Genomic DNA, 22809 nt, shown 5'->3' on the forward strand with positions numbered 1-22809 from the left:
TATCCTGGATAGAACTTCCTGCATAGGTGTGGTAGAGTGCATGCTATAATTCATAAAATTAAATTAATATTCTTCTAATGGTAATTAAAGATTCTCATTAAGAAGGGCAAACACCTCCCTAGCGTTGGCAATAAAAATGCACTCGGGACTTTAGGAGGTTATAAAAAAAAAAGAAAAAGAAAAAAAAAATCAATAACCTGCCATTTTATAATTAAAAGAAAAAATAAATGTTAGGAAAAAATCCAGTAAATTAAGAAAATTACCTTCAGGAGAGATTGAAAATATTGATTTTAATTTACAAACTATGTGAACTCTTCATGCCCTACTTCATGAGACAATTATAAGTCAGACTGTTAATTCTGCATACGTATTAGAAAATTGATTACTGTACTATGGGAATATTATTATATTTGTCATTAACACAAAGTCATTTATATAAAATGACTAATAACTCCGACTTCCTAATTTATGCAGGTTCAGGGTTGGTTCACTAACTGCTCAAACAAGATCAATGTTAAATCCCTGTTTTCAATGTAGGCACACATCAAAGAAGGAAACAAATTCTGCCTACAATAAATATTGCTTTTCCATGAGTACCAGCTTAGTGTTTTTATTATTCTGAAGTCACTTTCATAGTGCAATACCCCAACTTGTATTGTTTATCTATTTCAGTAGTTGGCACTGCATATATTGTAGGCAGCTTCTTTAAAATAAGAATTTGTTTATAACTGTCGTTCTGTACAAAATTTTTCTCTCTTGAAATTCTTTGAGCTAACCAAACATTTTCAGCTTTATCCAGTGGAGGTAGGTTTAAGTATCTCTAAGGTTGGAGATTCCTCAGCATCTGTAGTCAACCTCTTCTCATGCTTAACCACTGTTAGTGAAAAATGGTTTCCTAACACCTAGTGGAAACTTCCCTTGTTTCAACTTGCTGTAACAAATGCATTCCACAATTACTTCCTTATTTTTCATTACCTATGTTGTGTGACAATGGATTACCAATTTTGTGTTATAACATATGAACTCAAATTTTATCCAGCCTATTGAAGAAATGTACAAATAACATACGGAGCTACAGAGATCATTTCTCCCTAAGTTGTAAACTATTAGTTTAAAAGAACAAACAAACAACACACAAAATCGTGGCATTTTTGGACTTTCTAGAAGCTATGGCTATGGTGGGATTCAAGTTGTCCTATAGTCAGATTAATTTTGGTGCACACCCATATTGCTGCTGCTGCAGTATATTTACAAATTGCTGCTAGCAATGGCAAAGAAATAGGCTAAATCTCATCGACTCCAAGTTGTACCCAGGATTAGAATTGTCTTAATGAAATCTTGAGAGATAATATAGATTACAAACACAAAAGTTTTAAAAGACTGAATAACAAAATATAAAATTTAAAGAAAAATGTTCAAGAAAAACATAGGAATGGAGTTCAAAATCCTAGACATTTGTGTGAATATCTATATTTTATATAGACATATTTACAGATAGATTTTTTTTGTTGTTGTCTAAGCTTAAGTCATTCATGACACAAAATTTCTGTACCAAAATTTAAAAATTAAATGAATGAAATACAAGATAAAGCATAAAATAATTAAAATGTAAGGCTGCAATATTGCAGTTCATATTTTGCTATCCAAGAAAAGTTATTCTTACATCTTCTACATAAACTTCAGTATTCCCAGGTAACTGTCAAAACCTTAATAAATCTGCAAACAATGAGCAGGGAGCATGAGTTAAACAAACCTCACACCAAACGTTCAATCTGTACTTATATATGTTTAAATTAAACACAGCACAGACAACTGCAGTTTAATCCTTACCTGCATAGAATTCTGGACTATAAACTGCACCAACAACTGGATTTAATTTCCAGCCTGCAGCAAACATAAAAACATAGCAGAGTTAATACTGCAATTACTGATAACAGCAATGTACTGTTTATTTTATTTATTTATTTATTTATTAATAGAAACATATACATAAAATGCGTTCAAGGTCTTTTTAATAAAGGTTTTATAGATGTCTTGGAACACTGACCTTTAATATCAGTGTATTCTGATTCTCAAGTATGGAAACAAGTAATGAAATAAATCATTATCTGAACATTTCAATATTGCAAGTAGTACTGGAGCAAATCATCAGGTGAACTAGCTTAGTTGAAACGCATAGTTACCATGGTCTTATTACCTTAAGCTATGCAATTAGGGCATAACTAGTTCAGGTATCACTACATCATGTAATCTAACAGAGCAGATCAGTTCTTTTTCATTGCTTTAAGTCTCCAGTTACACACTAGTAAGGCCAAAACAGCTCACTTGCTGGACACGGGTTACTTCTGCTAAGCATGCATTAATGTATATTACAAGGCAATAAAATGAGTATTTTCATTCTACTTCAGATAAAAAATGAAAGAGAAGGCACTGTTAAGCACAGTCCGCCGTGACAGAAAAGATATCTGTGCGCTGTCTGAGCCCAGTCAAATGCCAGACTCTTTTCCCAAATTGCATTTGTACTTCAGACTCTCTGCACTAAAATGGCACAACACAGTCATGTATCAGAAATGGCTACACAACCTGCATGTACAGGTGGCATATTACAATGAAATAGCTGGCTTATATGAAAATGCTTCAGTCATGCTCTGCCAACCTCTTACACTGGCCAATGTAGGCAATGCCTTTGCTTTAAATAACCACTGTCGTACAGCTGGCCTAAAAGCAATCCAGAACCAAGAGATGTTTTGTGCCATCTGTTCAGGCAACGCTCCAAAGAATTGCTGTTGAGTCCTTACATGTGATGCTACTCTTCCAGGTACACAGCCTTGCCTTAGACACAGGGCCAGTGTTCATAGTATATATGATGCTAAAGACAGCAATGTTGTAGGAACTTGAGAGGAACTTATAAGATGACCCTATACAGTCATCTAAAGAAACAGTACAGATTAAATGTGCTAAAGGCAAGGAAATAAGTTCATATTGCACAGTAACGTAGAAATGATTATTTTCACTTTGTAGAGCAGAAAGCTGCGCGTTGCCTGAGGAATGCTTGGTGGGAAAGGAGCCCTGAGACACTGTTTGCTTTCTTCCTGTTTGCATCCAGAACAAGAGGGAATGGAAAGGAACCTGACTGCACTACTTGTCACTAGTTCTGATTTTGAATTTGCTCACTAGTTTGAGATTTTGAAGTTTAGATTAACAGAAGTCTCAAATACAAGATACTGCAAATACCCCTCAACTGCCTGTTGCCTTTAGCAACCATATTTACAATAGGAGCCCTGTTATCAATTGCAGCAATATCCAGAAATGAAAGGCAAAATGGAGTGCATCTTATTTTTGGAAACTGCAGAAACATTAAGGTCTTACATGTTGTCATTTAATCGTGTGTGCCAACAACATGTCAGTCACCACATACACTTTGAAAAATGAAGCCACCTACTAATGAAGTAGTGGTTCAGCAGAAAGACATACAAAGAAAAAGTTTCTGGTTATCTTTCTCAGAAGCATCTTTCAGGTGCTAGCAGGCCCATAGAAAAACACAGAAAAATTCCCTTTATTTTTCATTTTTAAACTTTTAACAAGAGCAATCTTTAATAATCAGCTACAGCAATGGTTAGTTCCTGACAAGAGAGTAAAGAACCGGGAATGACAGAATAATGAATAATAGAAACACTGATTAAAGTAAATGGAACATACTCCACATCTACACTTCATTCTGAATGAGACCTGAGACAATAACAAAAGTTATAAAAATAAGCATCTATGAACTACAACTAGTCTGTTGTGTAGACACCCACCAAAAGAAGAATATCAGAAAAGATCATCCTGCATATGCACATCCTTGGATGTATAAATTTGCAAAAACAAATTCTAATTTTTAGGCACTTAGCAAGATGCTTCACGGTTCTGCTGGAGATCTCATCGAGATAGAACAGGCTGGAGAATCACAGACACAAAACATTACAAGTGGGAAATACTAAGCAGCAAGTTATCTCGATTTGGATACAAATAAATGACAATGTATGACACAAGTAATAGAGCAGTGCAGGAAACAAAGGTGAATCTTAAAATCAGATACCTAAAATCTAATTTCCAGCATGACCATCCACCAACAATGGATATGTTGATGAATAACATGCTACCGATGCGTGTTTTAGCTTTAGCATAATATGAATACAAAATATATGTCATCATTGATATCAAATCTACTTTTATATTTTTATCTTGACAATATAGCAGGATAAGTTCATAATACCATATGCATAAATTTAATATAGTTCCTTATTGTAACAAGATCTTGCTTTGTGATCCATTCAAGCTTCACATCTCTCCTGTTAGATTCACTGAGATGTTTTAAAGTCAGTAATAATGAAGGAGATTTCCCATCTGCATCATTTGGCAAGTTACACATCTACATACAAAGTGAGGAAGAAAATGCTTTCTGAAAAATCACTAGGAATTTTAAGGCTCTTCTTCTCCATATCATTATAACTTGCCCAGTTATTGCATGCCAAATGAAAACTGTCACTTTATTTTTTCCACATTAAGATAAAATTATGACTCTTTAAAATAAACATAAATAAATAAATAAATAAAGTCACTGTTTACCGTGGTTTTTAGAAAAATCTCAGTAATGAATGCTCAAATACAGAAAATAAGATTCATTATATTCCAAAACGGCGAAGAATCTAAGCTAAATGTGGAAATTGTTATTGATGTATGTGCAGATTTCATCTGTTTTCTACTGGATGGGAAAAGCTAAATTAAATTGGAAAGCAAATAATTACAGCTACACATTCTGGTAAAACAGAAAAACGTAATTGCAATTAACTTCAATTGATGTATTATTGTTTGACTATGAGTTAGGAACTTGTTAGCATTTTCTGAACTAGCAAATGCACATGATAAAACATTGCCAAAGAAAACACGTTCAAAATATATTGTCTCCAAACACCTTCATTAACTGCAGATTATGTTTTTATCATTAACTTCACTTTTTAGATCAGTATTAGAATAACTTTTTTAAGGAACTGAGAATTTAGATTAGACCATGGAAAAAAATCTATAGTCAGCATTCGATTGCAAGTTGCCCTTTGCTTCTAACAAAGCGCATAAGGAAGACAAAAGAAATATCCTTGCTCAGATATGTGACTGGGTACTGAAAAGGAGCTCATCCCTAACAGAGACATTTCCTCCTCCACCATCCAAGTAAAACCGAATCCTTTGATCAGTTCATTTGTTACAACATTAACACTGCACAAAGCTAGAAGAGAATAATGCTGTTGGGTATATTTTCCTATACAAAAGCAACTGTGGTTAAACTCACAGATTCCAGAAAGGCAAAATGTTCCATGCTATGCCCATCCCCGTGAGTTAAGAGGAAGTTCACAAGGATGGAAATTAAGCCCAGCCATAATGGGCTTTCCTTCTGGGTTGCTGGATAAAGCATAAGCCCAAGGAGATGTGAGGTTTCACATGCACTGACATAAAAACCACGCAGTGAGATATCATGCACTTACCATTCGTGTAAGGGTTGACGGTCTTTTTATTTGTCATTACACGTGCTGTTGCATTATTTACCTAAGCACATAGAACACTGGATTAGAAAGGGTTACAAGGATGGCCCGTGGTATTATTAAATGCATGCATTATCATTGCTATTAGTCATGTAAAAAATAAAATGCAATTTAATTTATAGAAGGCAACAGGTGCATAACAAAATCATACTATTTATAATTACATTTACTTTCATAACCATTTTAACTTACAAATCATTTCAATAAAGCAAAGTCATATCATTTAAACTTTAATAAAAAGACATTAAAAGCAAATTAAAAGGTATTGCATAATTTAAGACTTAAGAGCATGCTTGTATTCCATGATAACACTGATACAATAAATATTCAAAACAGAAAAAGAAAAAAAAAGATTATATGAAGGAACATGCAGTGGAATAGAAGGGAAATAGACAAGGTACAAGGAAACAAAGAAAATGTCAAAAAAAGGGACAAATGAATTTTAGCAGTGTGCAACATAACCCTTTAGAAGAGAAGTACCATTGGAAAAGCAACATCTAGCATTCAACACTTGGAACAAGAGCCTTTTTCATTGCAAGAATTAACAAAATCATTCAAGCTTTAAAATCACAGCTAACAAAAGGATAAAAAGAGGGTGCATTATTTAACACAATATGGAGTTAACAATCTGAGTAAGATGTGCACGAAGTCATATCCTCAATCCAATCAGTGCCTCCCAGGCTTGCTTAAAACGTACACTCAATTACAGGCGTACCAATATAGAAAAAAATGTAGCATCAAGAAAACTTAATACAACAAGTCAAAAAAATTCACGTGGTATATCAGCGCTAAATACGTGAAACGGCAGATGGACTTCTCCACTTACCATTCAGCACCATCGCCAGCATGGGTATGTATACAGTTACCATGGTTACTGAGAGTTTGGTGAGGGCCCTAAGCGCTACCGTCGAAGGGGGAAAATGAAAAGGCAAAATATGCAACATCTTACTCAAAAGACGACAGCATTTTCAATTGGTATTTTCTTTTCTTTTTTTTTTTTTTTTTTTAAATTCTAACAAATACGACTGAGGCAGTATTGAAGGGGATTTTTTTTTTTTAAATTCTAACAAATACGACTGAGGCAGTATTGAAGGGGATCCAGTGGTACTAAAACGAGTTTGTATTGTTTCTTTAATTGATAGGAATGGCTCAGGCCATCTAGCCAAAGGAGCCTGATGGTTTCAAGAAAAACGAAATCTTAAAATCGGTCGGTCTCTAGTCTGGCTCTGTTTCTTTTTCTTGTACACCTTTTGGATGCTTCTTTTCCAATCTGAATTTTTTGAAAGCCACTGTGGATCCCGCATCAACCCTGCAGAAAAAAATAAAAAAATAAAAAAACAAAACCAAAACCAAAACAAAATAAAAAAAAACAACCTTTTGTTCGTTTTCGCTTTGTCTGTCACACAGTATTTTTTGTTGTTGTTTTTGTTCTCAATTTTCGTTATTGTTGTTGGCTGGTTGTTTTTTTTTTTTTTTTTTTTTTCCTTTTTGGAATCTACTGCACCCATTGATTCACAAAATATCCAAAATAATAACTTCAAAATCTTAAAGTTCTTTATTTTTTTTTCTCCTTCCAATTCCACCTTTCAGCAATAATGATAATAATAATAATAATAATTACAAAAGAAATAATAATAAAAAACCCAAGTAAGGCCAGATTCTCTCTCTTTATATATAAATATATATATAAACAATGGGAAGGGGGAAGGGGAGCACACAGAAGACACCAATGATGCATCTGAAACAACAAATGAGAGTGAAGCAGACATTTATAAAAAAGATGAAAAGGAAAATATTTTGAACATGCACCTCGATTTTACGGCCCTCTACCACGGTGCCGTGTAATTTCTCCCTCGCCCTGTCCGCATCAGCACTATTTTCGAAAGTTACGAAACCAAATCCCTGCATGCAGGAGGGAGAAGGGGGGAAAACAACATGCACATTATTATTTCAGTCAGCGACCACTTGTTTGCTTATGTTCTCTCTCTTTAATTTAATATTTTCTCGTCCTTGCTTCAGTTCTGTAACATGCAAATTAGAAAAATTATAATTGTATAGAGATGTGCAATAAATAAGCGACAAATGTGAACAGATTTTTTTTTCTGTCATCAATTACATAATACCCTCTGAGAAATTCAAAGAATGATACCAAAAATACCTTTCTACGTGTCACTACAGAGGAAAATAAATCTAACAATAAGAAAATTAAATCAAAAGAAATTACAGTGTCTTCACATAGAAAAAAAAAATGAACTAATGAGAAAAGAAAATGAATCACATTTTAACAGCATGCAGATATCTCAACAAAATAAAAAAAACATGTGCACAAAATTCAACACTGAATGTCAATATACTCTAAAACATTGCCTATTTAGTCATGCTGTTGTGATCAGAAGAAACACTGTTCCCATGCAACACTAGGGTAAATTAAACTTTTTTCAAACTATACAGCCTTTACTTATTTTTTTATAAAAGAAAAAGAAAAAGAAAAGAAAAGTAAACCACCAACAAAAGTACTTTCAGAACAAAGAATAAAACTTCCTTATATTTACAGATCAAATAAAATCACATGATGTGAATAGAAAAATAAACTCTGGTAAAGGAATAAAAATGAAAACGCTTTGAGTAACTTTAACTGATTAATTTACTATTTCTATATTTTACCTCCCACATGCAACTGGTAGTACTCCAGATCCCATGTTAATGGGACAGGAGAACACTCATCTAATATTAAATTCCCCCCAGAGTAAATACTTCACTTGATAACATCAGGCTAAGCAAACATTTTCAATCCTACTAAAATACTTTTTATTAGACTAAGTTAAAATAAGCACTATTTGCAAGTATTTCATGTAAAAATGTTGTAAATACTTTTCAAAATCAGACATTAAAAAACATTTTAGAAACATACACCAACCCTTTGAAGTAATTCTTATGTTAGCACTACACAATGCCTTTGCAAGCTTTCTTGAATATACTCAAGTAAACAAACTTCTATAACCTTGAATGCTCCATAACTACAAACACTTGCAAGTTATACATGCCCATATTTTTAATTAAAGCACTGATGCATCTATTTGAAGTCCTATCACAACCTTTTCCTTCCCTGTTACTTAAGGTTTTCCTTTGTTTTGTTGCTCAACATTAAGTCATGCATCATATCTATCATGTTGAGGCTGGCAGCCTTGCCTGCAGAAGGGGGGTTGGAGCTTGAAGATCCTTGATGTCCCTTCTGTTCCCTAGCTGTTCTATGATATCTCCTCAAGCTTTATCCTCCCTTTTATCCTCGTTCTGCAGAATGTTCACTGAATTTGGGGGGTTAGTATTCAATCATTTACTCTCTGAAATTCTACCTATTATTCACAGGCTGAGTGAAAAAAAGAGGAAGGAAGGGAAGATATTTCTCGTTTTCACTGCAAATAGATAGCTAAAGCAAAACTAAGTATTAACACATGAAACACTGAGGTAAACGATGGACATGAACTACAAAAATAATACATGGACAAAACAATTTGGAGATACTGTCAGGATCACTATATGGGTGTATGCCTTATTTTGTCTACTAAAAGAACATATCGATGCATACCAGTTTATAACAAAGGAAGAGACTTCCATATAGTACCAGTTTCTGTCCCATTCTCTACAAAGTAGTTTAAACCGACAAACCATTGCTCTTCTTATTTTCTATTCATTTATTTTTCTTTTTCCCCATTTCATAGCCACACTAAAGACTGAGCTCACTGAGGGCTCCATCTGCATTCTCCAACCACACGACTCCACGCACTTCCTCTACTCTACCCCTCGCCATTTTAGGACAAAACCTTAACCACAAGACACTGAGCACATAATTATTTTTCCAGAAAACAAAACAAAACAAAAAAAACAAAACAGTAGTCCTCAAGGAAAAGTAAGTACACCTCCTCAGTATTATATCCTACATTTTAGATGCCTGCATATACCTTTCTTTAAGCTTTAAAGATTTATTTTGTCTTTTTTGTTTCCTCAAAACTCTCACCTTGTAGAAGTTGTTTTAAAAAGCTTATAATTTATGATACCACTACGGAGACTTCACAACAGAAACCATTGCTGAAGTCAGCAATGGAGCAAACCTATCTCCACACAATTCCATATATCTTTGCCTTTCTCCATCTTTGCTGCTAAACCATCCCCCTCTCCGTGGGGGAACAACAGAACAGAAAGATAAAAACCTAACTGAATTAAAAAAAAAAAGGAAAGATATAAAAAAGTAGAGCAAGTAGAGCCAAAGGACAGGAAAATCAAAGACTCCAAAATAAATACCCACTGTATCTTTTTTTTCAATGTTTTACTATAACTAACACTACTGAAATTAAGATTTCATTATTTATGCAAATGTATAATTTTATCTAGATGACCCAGAAACTCAACTGCCAACCAAAGATTTGTTCATCCCATATTTAAATAGGTAGACAAACATATTAGCATGCATTTCCCATGCAGCTACTTCAACAGTTAACTTGGCTTATACTAACCAGTAATGCAAATTTCTGCATTGTATTCTTAAGTCTGTCAAATGACTTGACTATTTTTAACTACAAGCAGGACAAATTTCTGTTTTATTTTTGGAGATGCATCAGAGCTGTTGTTAAGTGAAGAAATGGCTGCTGCTGTAACATACAGTAATTGTATACCAAAGTATACACACCAAAAGATTTAACACGTTTTCAGTACTGTAGGATCACTAGCAAAATCTAGTTTAGAAATATTCCCCACCTACCCAAAAGACAAATTTATGCTGTCTGATTCAACCATGCTGGCTCAAAGTCCTGGGTATGCAAGATTTAATTGCTGAACAAAGGCATAACCTGCTACAAATTGTACTCATTTCCACACAGGAGCAATTGAAGGTGGCAAGTGTGGGATGTCATTTGAAATCTATAAAACTATCTGGTACGAATAGGTTCTGCACAGTCAACATCTTTTGCAAAAACTACTCAACCTTCATAATGTAATGATGATACATTTTAAGATAGGAGATTGTCACCAACTTGAAAAGACCTTCTCCTAAGCCACTAATTTCCAAAGGTTTTGGTTGCTTAGTGAAAAAAACAGCTAAGTGTTCAGATTGGGTCTGGAGTAGTAGGCAAGGGAACTAATTAATGAATGTCAGAATAATTCTGGAATGTTGACCAGAAAATTCTAAGTGCACCATTACAAGAAAGAGGAAGGATGGGAGGAGAGACAGTCTTAAATATATAAATACTAACACATGAAAGGAAAAAAAAAAAAATTAAAATGTATCTGTTTTAAGAGAGATTTATGATATACATTTCATCTTAAAAGATGAAAGACCACAGAATAATGGAAAATAATGACTAATAATAAATCATATGTAAGAGTTGCTGGCAGACTGAAACATCAGTAGTCAAACACGATAGTTTTCTAACAAGGCAGAGAAAGGAAAAAGATAGCATGCAGATGTCATACACAAACTCTTATAATGCTGCTGATATCATAGGTAAAGCATACTGGGAAACTGGCTACTGCTTAGAACAAGGTAAGGATGATAATGCAGGCACAATCATTCTGTTTTGACTGATTTCTAAATATAGAGTATATTGTATATACTAAAGGCAAAGTAAACTTCAGAATTTTTTTTTTTAAATGTTTTCAGTATAATGAAAACTTTTAATCAAATAACTGATTAAACATTCAAAGGGTTGGTGTACTAAGCTTTTACTAAAGAGGAAAACATCTGCACTTAAATAATGTGTAACAATCATATTTTCTCACTCGATTACTGAACAAGATAGTTAGTAGGTATTATCATCATCTTTCCTTCCAATAGGAAAAAAAAGAAAACTACACCAATACAAACTCACCTAAAAATATCTTTAAATATGGACTCATCTTATAAAATACACGTAACAATAACTGAATAATAAAGAAAGCAGAAATCAACATTCTCATAAAACAAATGAAAGTTTAGAGTAGTTAATATTACTTCTTTCAGAATATATAAAATGAGTCCAATGATTTTCTTTCTGCTTAGCAATCTAAATCAGAATGCACTTTTCAGTAACATGAAGTTTCAGAACTTATTATTATTTTTATTATTTAAATTAGTGCAGTTGTTTCCTTTTACTCATTAAAAGTATATTCAACAGACTAAAAATAAAATCTTTGGTCGAATTGAACTGCTTACCTTTGAGCCTCGCTCATTAAAAATAATTTCAACATCTAAGATTTTACCAAATTGCTGCAAAGAAATAGAAAAGTTATATGAAAAAAAAACCAATTTCATCACTTCTATCATCACTACTACAAATGTTTGTTTGGTAAACTGAGGCACTGTATCAAAAAATTAAAGAATAGAAAATCAAGGATAGCCAAGCACCAGAAAAGACACACTGAAGAGTAGTCAGTACCATTAAATCAGGTATGTCACGTCACTATGATACCACACATTCACATACGGACATCAAATTTATTAAGATGTTCTGACAGTCATCATTGAACTGTAAACACAGGGAATTGCAAATCTAAAATGTCTTTTGTGGTTACTTTTCTTTTCAGATAGTTGGTTACTTCCTGGTAATTCATTCAGTACAATTGCCACCAATGATTTCTTAAAAGTGTAACATGCTTATTGGGTTAATTTGATCGGTATATGATCAAATATCACTAACAAGACAAGATTAATGGCTGGATGAACACTTTCACCCTCTGGTCAGCACATCCTCTAAAGAACCTGTGTTTCAGAAGACTTTTTGTCACTGCTTTCCAGAACAGGCTTCTGCCTTACAGGAACAGACTGGAGTCAATTGGGAGTTTTGTCACTAGCTTCAAGGGAGTGAGGATTTATCCTCACCATTGCTGAAAAGGGATATCCTTTATTCCATGCGTCATTCTTGTCTTCCTAAAGTGTAATTTAGCAAGTCAGAATAGATAATTATGTTTTGGGGAATTTTCCCCCTCAGTAGGGCACTTTAATATTATATTAACTCCTAATTGCATTGATCTTTCAATATCACAGTCATGTAGGCATTGCTCATGCATACAAAACCCAACCAAATATGTGACTCACACAACACTTAGGAGCACTTTTGTAGATGGCACATTTTTGCGATGTGACACTCAAATACATCAGTGGGTCATTTCTGTTTTTTTTTTTTTCTTATGTCATTATCATGCTCTATTGATCAACGTTAACACTAGTAAGTGACATAAACAATGATTAAACAAAAAGGCAGAAATTAGAGGCAGACAAATGAAGAACAATCTATCAATGGTGCAAGGAACTGCAGAAATCAACCAGTACTGCAGTTTTTTAAGATGCAACAAACACAGGACAGAAAGGAGAGCACTTCTTTACTTCATAAGTGGTTTCATCTTAGTTATGAAAATCAACCATCATTTGCTATCCCTTGGCTTATTTTATGTTCTTGTATTCGCAATCTAGTTAACTAACATTTTAACTGCTATTTTAGCCCATAAGAAGACAATGGCTGTTTAAACAATTCCTTTTCTGCACTATTCACGTCAAGATAAAAATAAATAAATAACAATCTGCCATGTGCATAACACAATCAAGATGCAGCTTTATCATTACAGATATTTCATTACTCTCACATTTGTAGAAATTCAATTTTTCCATCATGTTGGAAGCTAAAAGTTTTCTAAGTCAATCTAAAACTGGAAAACTCCAGCCACCCTATCTTAAGAACTAAGACACGGAAATATTGAGGAAAAAATGTAATTGTTGTTCATTTGTAAATATAAATAACCAAAATTCCTAAACTTTTCCTTTAATGTATTTTCAAATAAAATCCATCTGCTTTACTTGGTTTAAGTTAAATATATTTTCCCCCCTCTAGAGTGTTAATTTTTAGAGGGTTAAAGGGAAGTTGCAGAGATTAAGATACAGGAACACAGGCATCATGATTTCTCAATACCATAACAGGATTCTTCTTTCTAATGAACATTTCCTTCATTTCATACAACCAAATACTAAGAAGGTCTTAACACACACAGAAAAACATTAGAAGAATTTAAGCCTGAGCCAAACATGACAGATCTAGAGAAAGAAAGTGGCAAGTAGTATGAGGGCTGTTCCCAAAGTAATGCCTCCTATTTTATTATGTTGGCCCACAATGTCAGAGGTGGATTTTGGCAGAAGAGCAGCAGAGGTTGAACCTTTCCACCAATATTGTGACACTTTGTGACAGATGGTAGCAGAGAGGCACTCTGACAAAATGGCATCTGATCTGGAGGTGTACATGAAGATTATGGAAGACCTGAATGTTATGGAAGACCCAAAAGTGTCCATAAACTGAATGTTTATGGAGACCAAACAGTGGATGTAGCAAAATAAGGCAGTGTGTGCTGCATTTCAGCAGTGGAGAAATTGATGTAAAAGACAAGCCACATTCTGGACTGCTATACAGGGCTATCAGCCCACAAAATGAATAACATCATGGTCAGCTCTTCCATGCAAATTGATGGACTACAACCTGATAACTGTACATACTGCCAGATATTGGCTTCAACACATTGGAAATGGTGACAAGGTTGGAATATCACCAAGTTTGTGTTAGGTGTGTCCCACAAATGTTCACACAGAAAGAATACCATACACCAGTTTTTTTTAAGACCCATTGAACCAATACAAGGCTGAAGGTGAATGTTTCCTGTATCGCATCATTATTGGTAGTGAGATGCAGAGTCACTTCTATAAGCCAAAGTCAAAATGGCATTCCATGGAGTAGCGACACTGAAGAAAAAGTTCAAGACAGAGCCTTCAGTGGATGAAGTGATGTGTACTGTCTTTTACTACAGGAAAAGGGTGATGTGGTTCTCATGGAACCCAAAAAAAACCATCAAATTTGACCGCTACATCAGGATGCTGACTAGGACTTACAGAATCAGACCAGAAAAGAAGATGACCTTTCTCTAGCAACATAGTAACTCCAGGCCCCATGCCAGCTTGTAAACTGTGGAACACATTGCCAGTCTTGGCTGAACTGCCCTACATCCACCATACTGGCCAGATTCGGTGCCTTCTGACTTCTATACGTTTGGGCCAATGAAAGATATACTGTGTGGGCAACGTTTTCCTAGTAAAAAGAACCATGAACTGGGAAACAGTGGGGCAGCTCCACTGTTGCATATTTTTTCGATTGTGGTATGTGGGCTCTCTTTCATCGCTGGGGAAAATGTAGAGCTAATGGCAATGACTACATTAAAACACTAGGGTTTGGCAGCTGATATCAAATGCTCTATCAAATAGTGCAACTATGTTATTAGTAGTTGTAGTTTCCATGGAAATAAACAGAAGGCATTACTTTTGGAGTGACATACGTACTTTATGCTGTGCTATGTGACATGAACTGTAGCACAGAAGAGGCATAAGTTTTAGTGAGTCAGAAAGAAGAAAGCAAGAGATACACAAATACTGGGAAGTACTTGTTTGGAAAAGGAAAGTCTGCGTTCTAATAGCTGCTCAAGTACTATTTCCAGATTGTATTTAGTAAGTTTTCAAAATAAACCTAATAGTTCTTGGAGCAGGGAGAAGAAACCAGGTCTAACCTCTCCATGGTTATGAGCCTAGAACTGATGGCACGTATGAGACTTGTGAAACAGCCAATACACACGAAGGTAGCTGATGGCCTGAGCAAAAGCAAAAATTGAGAGACTTAGATAATTATAATGTCAAAAAGCTTAGAAGCCTACAGGTCTATAATTCCTATGGGAATAAGAAAGGATTCCTACGCCTGGACTTCTTGCTTAAAACCAGCCGGTGTCTTATTGTTTAAAGATTGATTTCTCTTGTTCATGAGGTGAAACATTGATTATATTACATTACACTGTCCAAAAATCAATAAATCAGGCATATAAATCCAGATGGGTACAGCAGGAGTACATACCCACTGAATATTTTTAGCCGATCTAGGTAGCTATACACAGAATGCACTAATCTGCACATATGATGGAATCAGAAGTTTTTTGCCCCAGCTATGACTGACAAATCAGATGTTTGGTTACCACTAAATGAAAAGAGAATCTTCACTGAAAATGGTTAAGCAGTCTAACTCATAGATATCTCTGTCAACATTGCCTGTAATATAAAAAGTATTTCTTGCAATGCAAACATAGAGGAGCATAGACAAAGCATTAGTACTTACACCAAACATTTGTCTAAGATCTGGATCACGGAATCTGAATGGTATATTTGAGACGTGAAGCCGTTTTGGCTGTGATTTGTTTTCTGTGTTTTCAGAAGATTGCGTCTGTTGCTGACCATCGGTCTGTGCTGCATCTTCTGTCTGCTGGAGGGGTAAAACAAAACAATGTAAAGCACGCTGCAAGCAATTCTGCATTTTCATGTAAATAAAGTCTTAAATTCTCCAAACATACTGAAAAGGACTTAAATCCAGTCAGGCAAAGGTACTGAAGGATAACAGAATTTGATATGAAAGTCAAATGCTTTCCTGAATCTTTCTGATTATTACAAGGTTGTTGAGACTCCATGTCCAAATAACAGCAGTATTTACAGCAGCAAGCTACGGACTTTCAAACAAGATTAGTGCTTTCATTCCGAGGCCACTGGGATTTCTACACTGGAGGTAGGTAACATATGACATCCTATTTGCCATTTCATAAGTAGCGCTAATAGGTACCAGAGTCATTCCATCCAGACACATGGCCACCATTATGGAAAAAGCCTTGAGTTGTGAAAAGGAATATAAGTATAACCAATGGAGAAGATTGCCTGGGATAAAAAGTGAAACTCAGAAAAAAGTTTTACACATTTTCTTTCTCTTCTTACAAGGATACTGTTTCCTAGTTTTAAAACACAGTTTTATAAAAGATGGGCGCTGCTTTGAATCACAGTTTAACAAACAGAATTATAAACTCTTAGAGGGATTAAGAAGTACAGAAACACAGTCATTTGAAATACAAAACTAACCAACACTGGCCCACCAGTGTGTTACAGAAATAGATGGGTTGTTCTCTTTAATGATAGCACACAACATCTGATTCATCATTGTCCGTACAGCACACATTCAATATGAATAGATTTTGCACAGGTCAGCAAAATCAGCACAGTTATTTTCTCTAGCTCTGGTAGGAAGAATAAAAAAACAGAAAAGAAAGTAGACTAATGAAAGTACAAGGAACATCTTACAACTGCTACAACACTGTGCTTCCTCTTTCTTCTGATCATATTCTTCTTCCAAGTATTCATTTTTCCCTTGCGTTCTAATTTACAGTACAGTTTAAATTTGACATTATGTAGAAAAAAAAAGCCATCTCCCATTTCCTGCTGGTATCAGATTCATTTTAATGGACAACCATTTAGTAAAATGGTTAAATAAAATGAACCTTACCATAGTTTTAGTATCAATAAGCCTGCTAGGAAGGAGGTAAAATAACTCAAACAGAAGACATGACTTACATCAGCGATGACTACATATAAACTTAATGCTAGCAAATGAAGTTCAGCATCATCATCCCCAGGAAAAACAAATGTTCTCCAAGTACAAACATACACAATTTCCTATATTGTTCATATTTCTATGCCATTATTATTGCTGTAATAACTATCAAGGAATATAAACTACTGTTGCACAGAGATTTGTTGCACAGAGATTTTCTGAGATCTTCTCTTCTAGATCGTTTGCTATCTTCTCTTTAAAGAGCTTGAAAACCTAGTTATTTTAGACAGAGGAATTTAAACTGAATCTTTTGCTCTCGAAGTACAATGCATATAACTCTTATCCTTGCTCTTACAGCCAAATTCCTTGATACGATTTCATTTAAGAAACATGAGTGTGCTTCACTGTAAGACATAATAGCAGCAGCATCTTAGGAGAAAACAGGATAAGCCATACCTCCATGTAAACTAGCAATTTCAGCACTAAGCTCTGAATCAAAAGTTGAACAGTGCTTTCTAAGGGATAATCCTTTAGAATAATTTTATTTTATTTTATTTTCAACATTGATGACTTTATTATCAACTGTTAACATTTTGCAATATGTGCTTAAATAGTGCAGGTGCTCTTAAGTTTATCTATAGGTACCCAGCTTTGATGTCTGACTCAGAGGTCTAAATCTCACTATGGGCACTAATCTCCCCAAAAGAATTAGCTCTCAATTTGGGACAAATTAAAAGCAGCGAAGGAGGTACAAATGAACTTAGTGAGGGGGCTGGAAAGGGCAATGTTTACAAGCACAAGGAGTCCAGTGAAAGATTATATATTTTGTTTTCTAAATTCTTCTCATTCAAAATCAATCACTGCCCTTTTTCAGCGCAAGCAACAGCAATAGCTCAGACAACTATGGACAAGAACAGGCTGGGTGCAGTTTATACCAGTCTGCCATGAAACTGCACTGTACTTCTGTTTGTGGCTACTACACATGTAAGAGATCGGGACACAAATGAGAATGAGTGATAAGTGAATGGCAGGTCTACTCTTGTAGCAACAACTCTGATTTGTGTATTTACCAAAGCAGTATTGTATAAAGCTCTCAGTCCTCAATGAGGCTCAACGCATATTTTCTTTTCTCACAAAAACACCCCATTATTGTGCTGCAGCTCCTCTGCCTTCAGTTCAAGTGTGCTATAAAAAGCAGCCCACTGAAGTGATCCCTGTTAATAAACAGGTAAGGAATTTCAAGGCTTTATTTCATCATGGTTTTTCTGCAGTGATCCAATTTACAGTGTATTTCTGCCAACTGCTGAACGCCAGTAGCTAAATAGAGTAAAGATTTCCTGAAGGAAACAGACTTGCACCTGCACCAGTATCAAGGGCTGATGTCCCTATCTTTTTTTTCAGAAGCACCAGTTCACCAGTGATGTCTACTTTCACACCGTACAATGTTGCTCATAAACAAAATCCAATCACTATGAACACTAAAGACCAATTTTCAAGTGATCCCAACATAAGCCTAAAACAGTGTTTTGATCTGCTGCTGCCTGAACTCATGGGTAAAACCAAGGAAACTAAACAGTTCATCTGTAAGTATTTCTCATGATTTAAATGATAAAACAGGAACATAGTTGTTAGAAGAAAGAAATCCCCAAAAACCTCTTAGTATGGCATCTAAAACCAACTCAAGAGTCGAAGTTTTGAAAAGGTATTCCATCCCTAAAATCAGCAAAGATCACTTTCCACATCCAGGCCTTAAAAGGAGAGAAATATGATAGAAACTTAGCACACAAGAACAAGTAGTGAATGCAGGACTGGAAAATCCTTGAAATACAACACTTGCAAAGAATTTAACGTCAATTAGATTAATCAGAAGATAATTAAAGAATTGTGAAGGTGCTGTTCAGCTTCATGAACAGAGGCTGCCCCGGGAAGAAATTATAGAACCAGCTTACAGTATAAATGCAAATTGGAAAAAGTAATTTCTGTTCACTGTATTAATATAAATGATGAGAAACAAGGAGTAGAAGGGTTGAATTTTGTACTACCAACATACCAAAATGTCAGGAGCAACTTCTGTACTGAGAAATTTAACAGACATATCAGCAACTGAAAGCAATGAGGTTTGTGAAGACAATACTGAAATGAAGAAGCTGTAAATTATGGGCACAGTGGGTAAACCCAGGTACAGTTATTTTCTGGGTGGTTTTTTTTTTTTTTTTTTTTTTTTTTTTTTTTTTTTTTTTTTCATTTTACCCTTCTACAGAAGCCTAAAATTTCCAGTGAAGAGCATCTAAAAGTTAGGGCGACACAGAAAGAAAATCAGAAAGTTCAGAAAGTTGCCATCATCTAAAATTCATAGCTGCAAATGTCTTTAAAGAAGTCTAAGAAAGAGAAAACATGTACGGTGTATTATAAGATGTGACATTACAACCGTATCTTTCTAAAGTGCACTACCAACCAGAAACACACACATAGGCCTAGGAGATCTGGAGAAGGATAGCTGCAAATTGAAATTGAAATAAGAAGCTTATGAGAAAATTTCAAGTAACACCAAGCAGGTAAATGCACAGAGGACAGAGGATACAATCTGGATTTGGTAAAGTCCCAAAAAGGAAACTTTCAAAGCCCTGTGGAGCTACAATGCAATTTAACTCACAAAGAAATAATACATTTCTACAGAACATTTTTACTGCTAGAAGACAGAAAACTTGTGTTTGATGTATCCTTAAAAATTACCTGAAGTTAGTATGCCTCACTACATGCCTGTGGATTAGCATGCAATCAGTGCGGGTCCTGATCCACTAAGGGTCTCTTCTCTTTTAATACCTTTCCTAATTCAATCAAGCAAATTACTATGCTTTATTCAAACACATAAAACTTATTTATTCTTCATAGTTAAACAGAAATGATACAAAAGGCCTGGCAAGGGTGATGACCTTATTTCCTTTTTGAGTAGTAAGCTGTATCAGGTTTACTTTTGCGTGTCAAGAAGTTATGAGTTTAACTTTCAAAAGAGACTTCAATTCACACACTGATTATTCAGTTCCAGTAGTAAAATGCATTATCTACTATTGCCACTTCTAAACAAGTGCATCAGAGCCATTTGGCTAAAGATCTTCTAAAACTATCACAAGAGAAAAATCATTTTTTAACTCATTCTACACAGCTAGCTTAGAAGACAGTTTTAAATCTCAACTGTAATTATCAGATTTACATAATTAAACCAATTAAAAAGTTACACATCTATCGCGTATCCACATGGTCAAGCTATGCCAGGCTGTTTGACATTCACTTCTTGAAACGCGTCTCTCAAGAAAGATAAAGTCAAAACCACTGCTCATCAGTCAGAGTAAAAAAGACTCAAGCTCTTGCTGTTCATACAGAAATCCATCATTATCATCACAGTCATAGATCTTGTTTCTGTCAGTCACAGTCTTCTTGTGTGCATCAAACCATCAGTCTATCTGAGCAAATGTGGCTGAAGATCATTTGGAAGGACAACACTCACAGACATTTAGTGGCAACAGACTAAAACTCTTGTAAAACTGTGGCCACAACATTCTTTTACTTGTTAAATACCCCAGACACCACACAAGATGCTCCTAAGGCAGCTATTCCATTATGTCTCTTTTCTGACCATCTTATTAGAGTTCAAAAAACATTACTTCTTCTCTTACATGCCATATGTACAGAGGAGTAATTAAAACTATTCCCCTTAGTCTCAACTTTTGCATAACAACTATGCCAATGGTTTCCTCCTTGATACCACATTCTAAAACATTCTTTGACTTCTCCATTTGGTCCATATCCTTTTGACTGGTGGCTAGTATCTCACACAGGACCCTATTTTAGGCCTTAAAATTTGTTGCTTGAATCACAAGGACAGCATCAGATATTTTCAAGATAGATTTCTGTTATGCCTCAAGGTGGTCCTTGCTTTTCCCCATATGTCTGTTATTTTTGTGGATATCTTTCCATTTTTCCCCCAACTTCAACAAGATTGCATTCATATTCATATACACCTTGTAGTCCATTTACTACACAGTGACTTTCTGTGCCATACTAGCGTAGATTCTTGTTCCTGTGTAAACATGTCACATTCTTGTTTTCAAGTACCATTATTTTTTCAGACAATACCTCCAGTTTACAAAACATCATTAGGAATTCCATTCCTATCTTGCAATGTACTTGCTGTCCTTTCCAGTTTGGTTTTCCTGAAAATTTAATAAGTGCACACTCCATCATTCAGATTGCTAATGAAACTACTGGACAGCACTGAGTCAGCACAAACCCCTGAACAATTCCTTCAATAAGACTTTATATTTTGATATGTGGATACTTTAACAGATTTTCTAGTTTAGCACCCAACTTATTTGTGGTTGCATATTTGCTATATTTCCCAGCCTGAAAATGAGCATGTCTTGTGTGACAGTGTTAAAGCCTTATGGTAAGTGAAATATAATCTTTCTTTCTTTTTCTTTTTTTTCTTTTTTGGAAGCCACCCCCTCCCAAAAAAGAGACTATGCTGACAGCATACTCTTGTAATTTGAAGAGTTAAGAATAAAGGGTATATTAACTCTGAGTATTTTCAAAGGATTGAAACTCAGATGATAGCGCATACCTTTAGCCTACATAACCAACGAACACTTCTCTTTTCATTCTTTTTAAAAAGCATGCTTACTTTACTCCAATTCTCCAATACTTCTATTCATTCTCCACAAGGTAACAGAGTCAGGCAGGCATTAATGGCCCCCAAAAATCATTAGTTTAATCTTTAAATACAGAACAGATCTAATTAGAAGCAGACGATTGGGAAAACGAAACCAAAACCCAACTAATTTACTTGAAGATTCTCTATCTGTCTTCTTCCCTTTTTGATACAGATACGTTTCCCTGACACTTGGGAAATCATTTTATTAATCACTTGGCTGAGGCTGACTTCTACAGAGAGCAATCATTCAAAGGAGAAAGGCACTGTTACCCTTTGCACCAAGACTGAATTTTACAGTAGCTCTCAAAGATTCTCTCCCCCTATTACCTATAGTTTCTCCATCCTGGCTCAGATACTCTCGCGCACAATCTCTCTCCTGGCTCTTTCTTACGTATTCAGCCACAAAACATATCACTAGTACATTCTCAACTTACAGCCTAGCTGCAGGATGCGCCATATCACCTGAAATCCCTAATAGTCATAGGCAACATATACGGACAATATCTCCATTTGCCCGCTGAAGATCTCATCCATTGAATCTTACCAGCTGGATGTTGATGAAAATTTCTGACAGTAAAAAATATATCAGCAAATCCTGAGGCATCAGATTTATAAGATTGTGAAGTTCCTAAGCATTTCTAGAATCACATATTGTGCTTCATAAATATCAAAGATACAGGTACAGAAAAAATCCAGTGTGTGACAGTTCAAATCATTAGAAAATAAGTTGTTTTTCTAATCAGTTAAACCAAGGAGTAAAGTTACAAATGCACCTGGATATGAAAGCAGACAAAATACAGACCGTTTGTGCTAAAAGAAATCAATGGTAACTGCAGGTTCTCAGCATCACTGAAAATTACTGCTTTTTGCTATATATGTCAGCGCTGTATGAGGTTCGTTTTCAGCTCTGAGATTTATGTCATTTGTCATCTTCCCAAAAAGGTCACTTTCACCAACTCTCTGCTTCTTTTTGCATGTTTTTTTTCCCCCCTAATTTAAAAGTCCTGATAAACAGACATTTTAGCAAGTTATTGATGAGTATTGCCTGGAGGGAACCACAGGATGAAAAATTTGGCATCCTACTGACTATAAAATGACAGAAACC

At 35.0% G+C, this 22809-nt stretch overlaps 1 protein-coding gene across 50 annotated transcripts in view; it reads right to left on the reverse strand.

Moving 5' to 3' along the window:
- RBFOX1 (RNA binding fox-1 homolog 1) overlaps positions 1-22809 on the reverse strand; it is a 584605-nt gene that overhangs the window by 69392 nt on the left and 492404 nt on the right. For all 50 annotated transcript variants that reach the window (XM_072349235.1, XM_072349263.1, XM_072349278.1 and 47 more), the window contains 5 exons: positions 15743-15886; positions 11764-11817; positions 7389-7481; positions 5523-5583; positions 1831-1884 (listed from right to left, as the gene is read on the reverse strand). In XM_072349235.1, the coding sequence (XP_072205336.1) occupies positions 1831-1884; positions 5523-5583; positions 7389-7481; positions 11764-11817; positions 15743-15886 (406 nt within the window). The remainder of the gene's footprint in view (positions 1-1830; positions 1885-5522; positions 5584-7388; positions 7482-11763; positions 11818-15742; positions 15887-22809) is intronic.

This window comes from Excalfactoria chinensis, chromosome 14 (assembly GCF_039878825.1).
Source record: "Excalfactoria chinensis isolate bCotChi1 chromosome 14, bCotChi1.hap2, whole genome shotgun sequence".
In the NCBI taxonomy this organism is placed as follows: Eukaryota; Metazoa; Chordata; class Aves; order Galliformes; family Phasianidae; genus Excalfactoria; species Excalfactoria chinensis.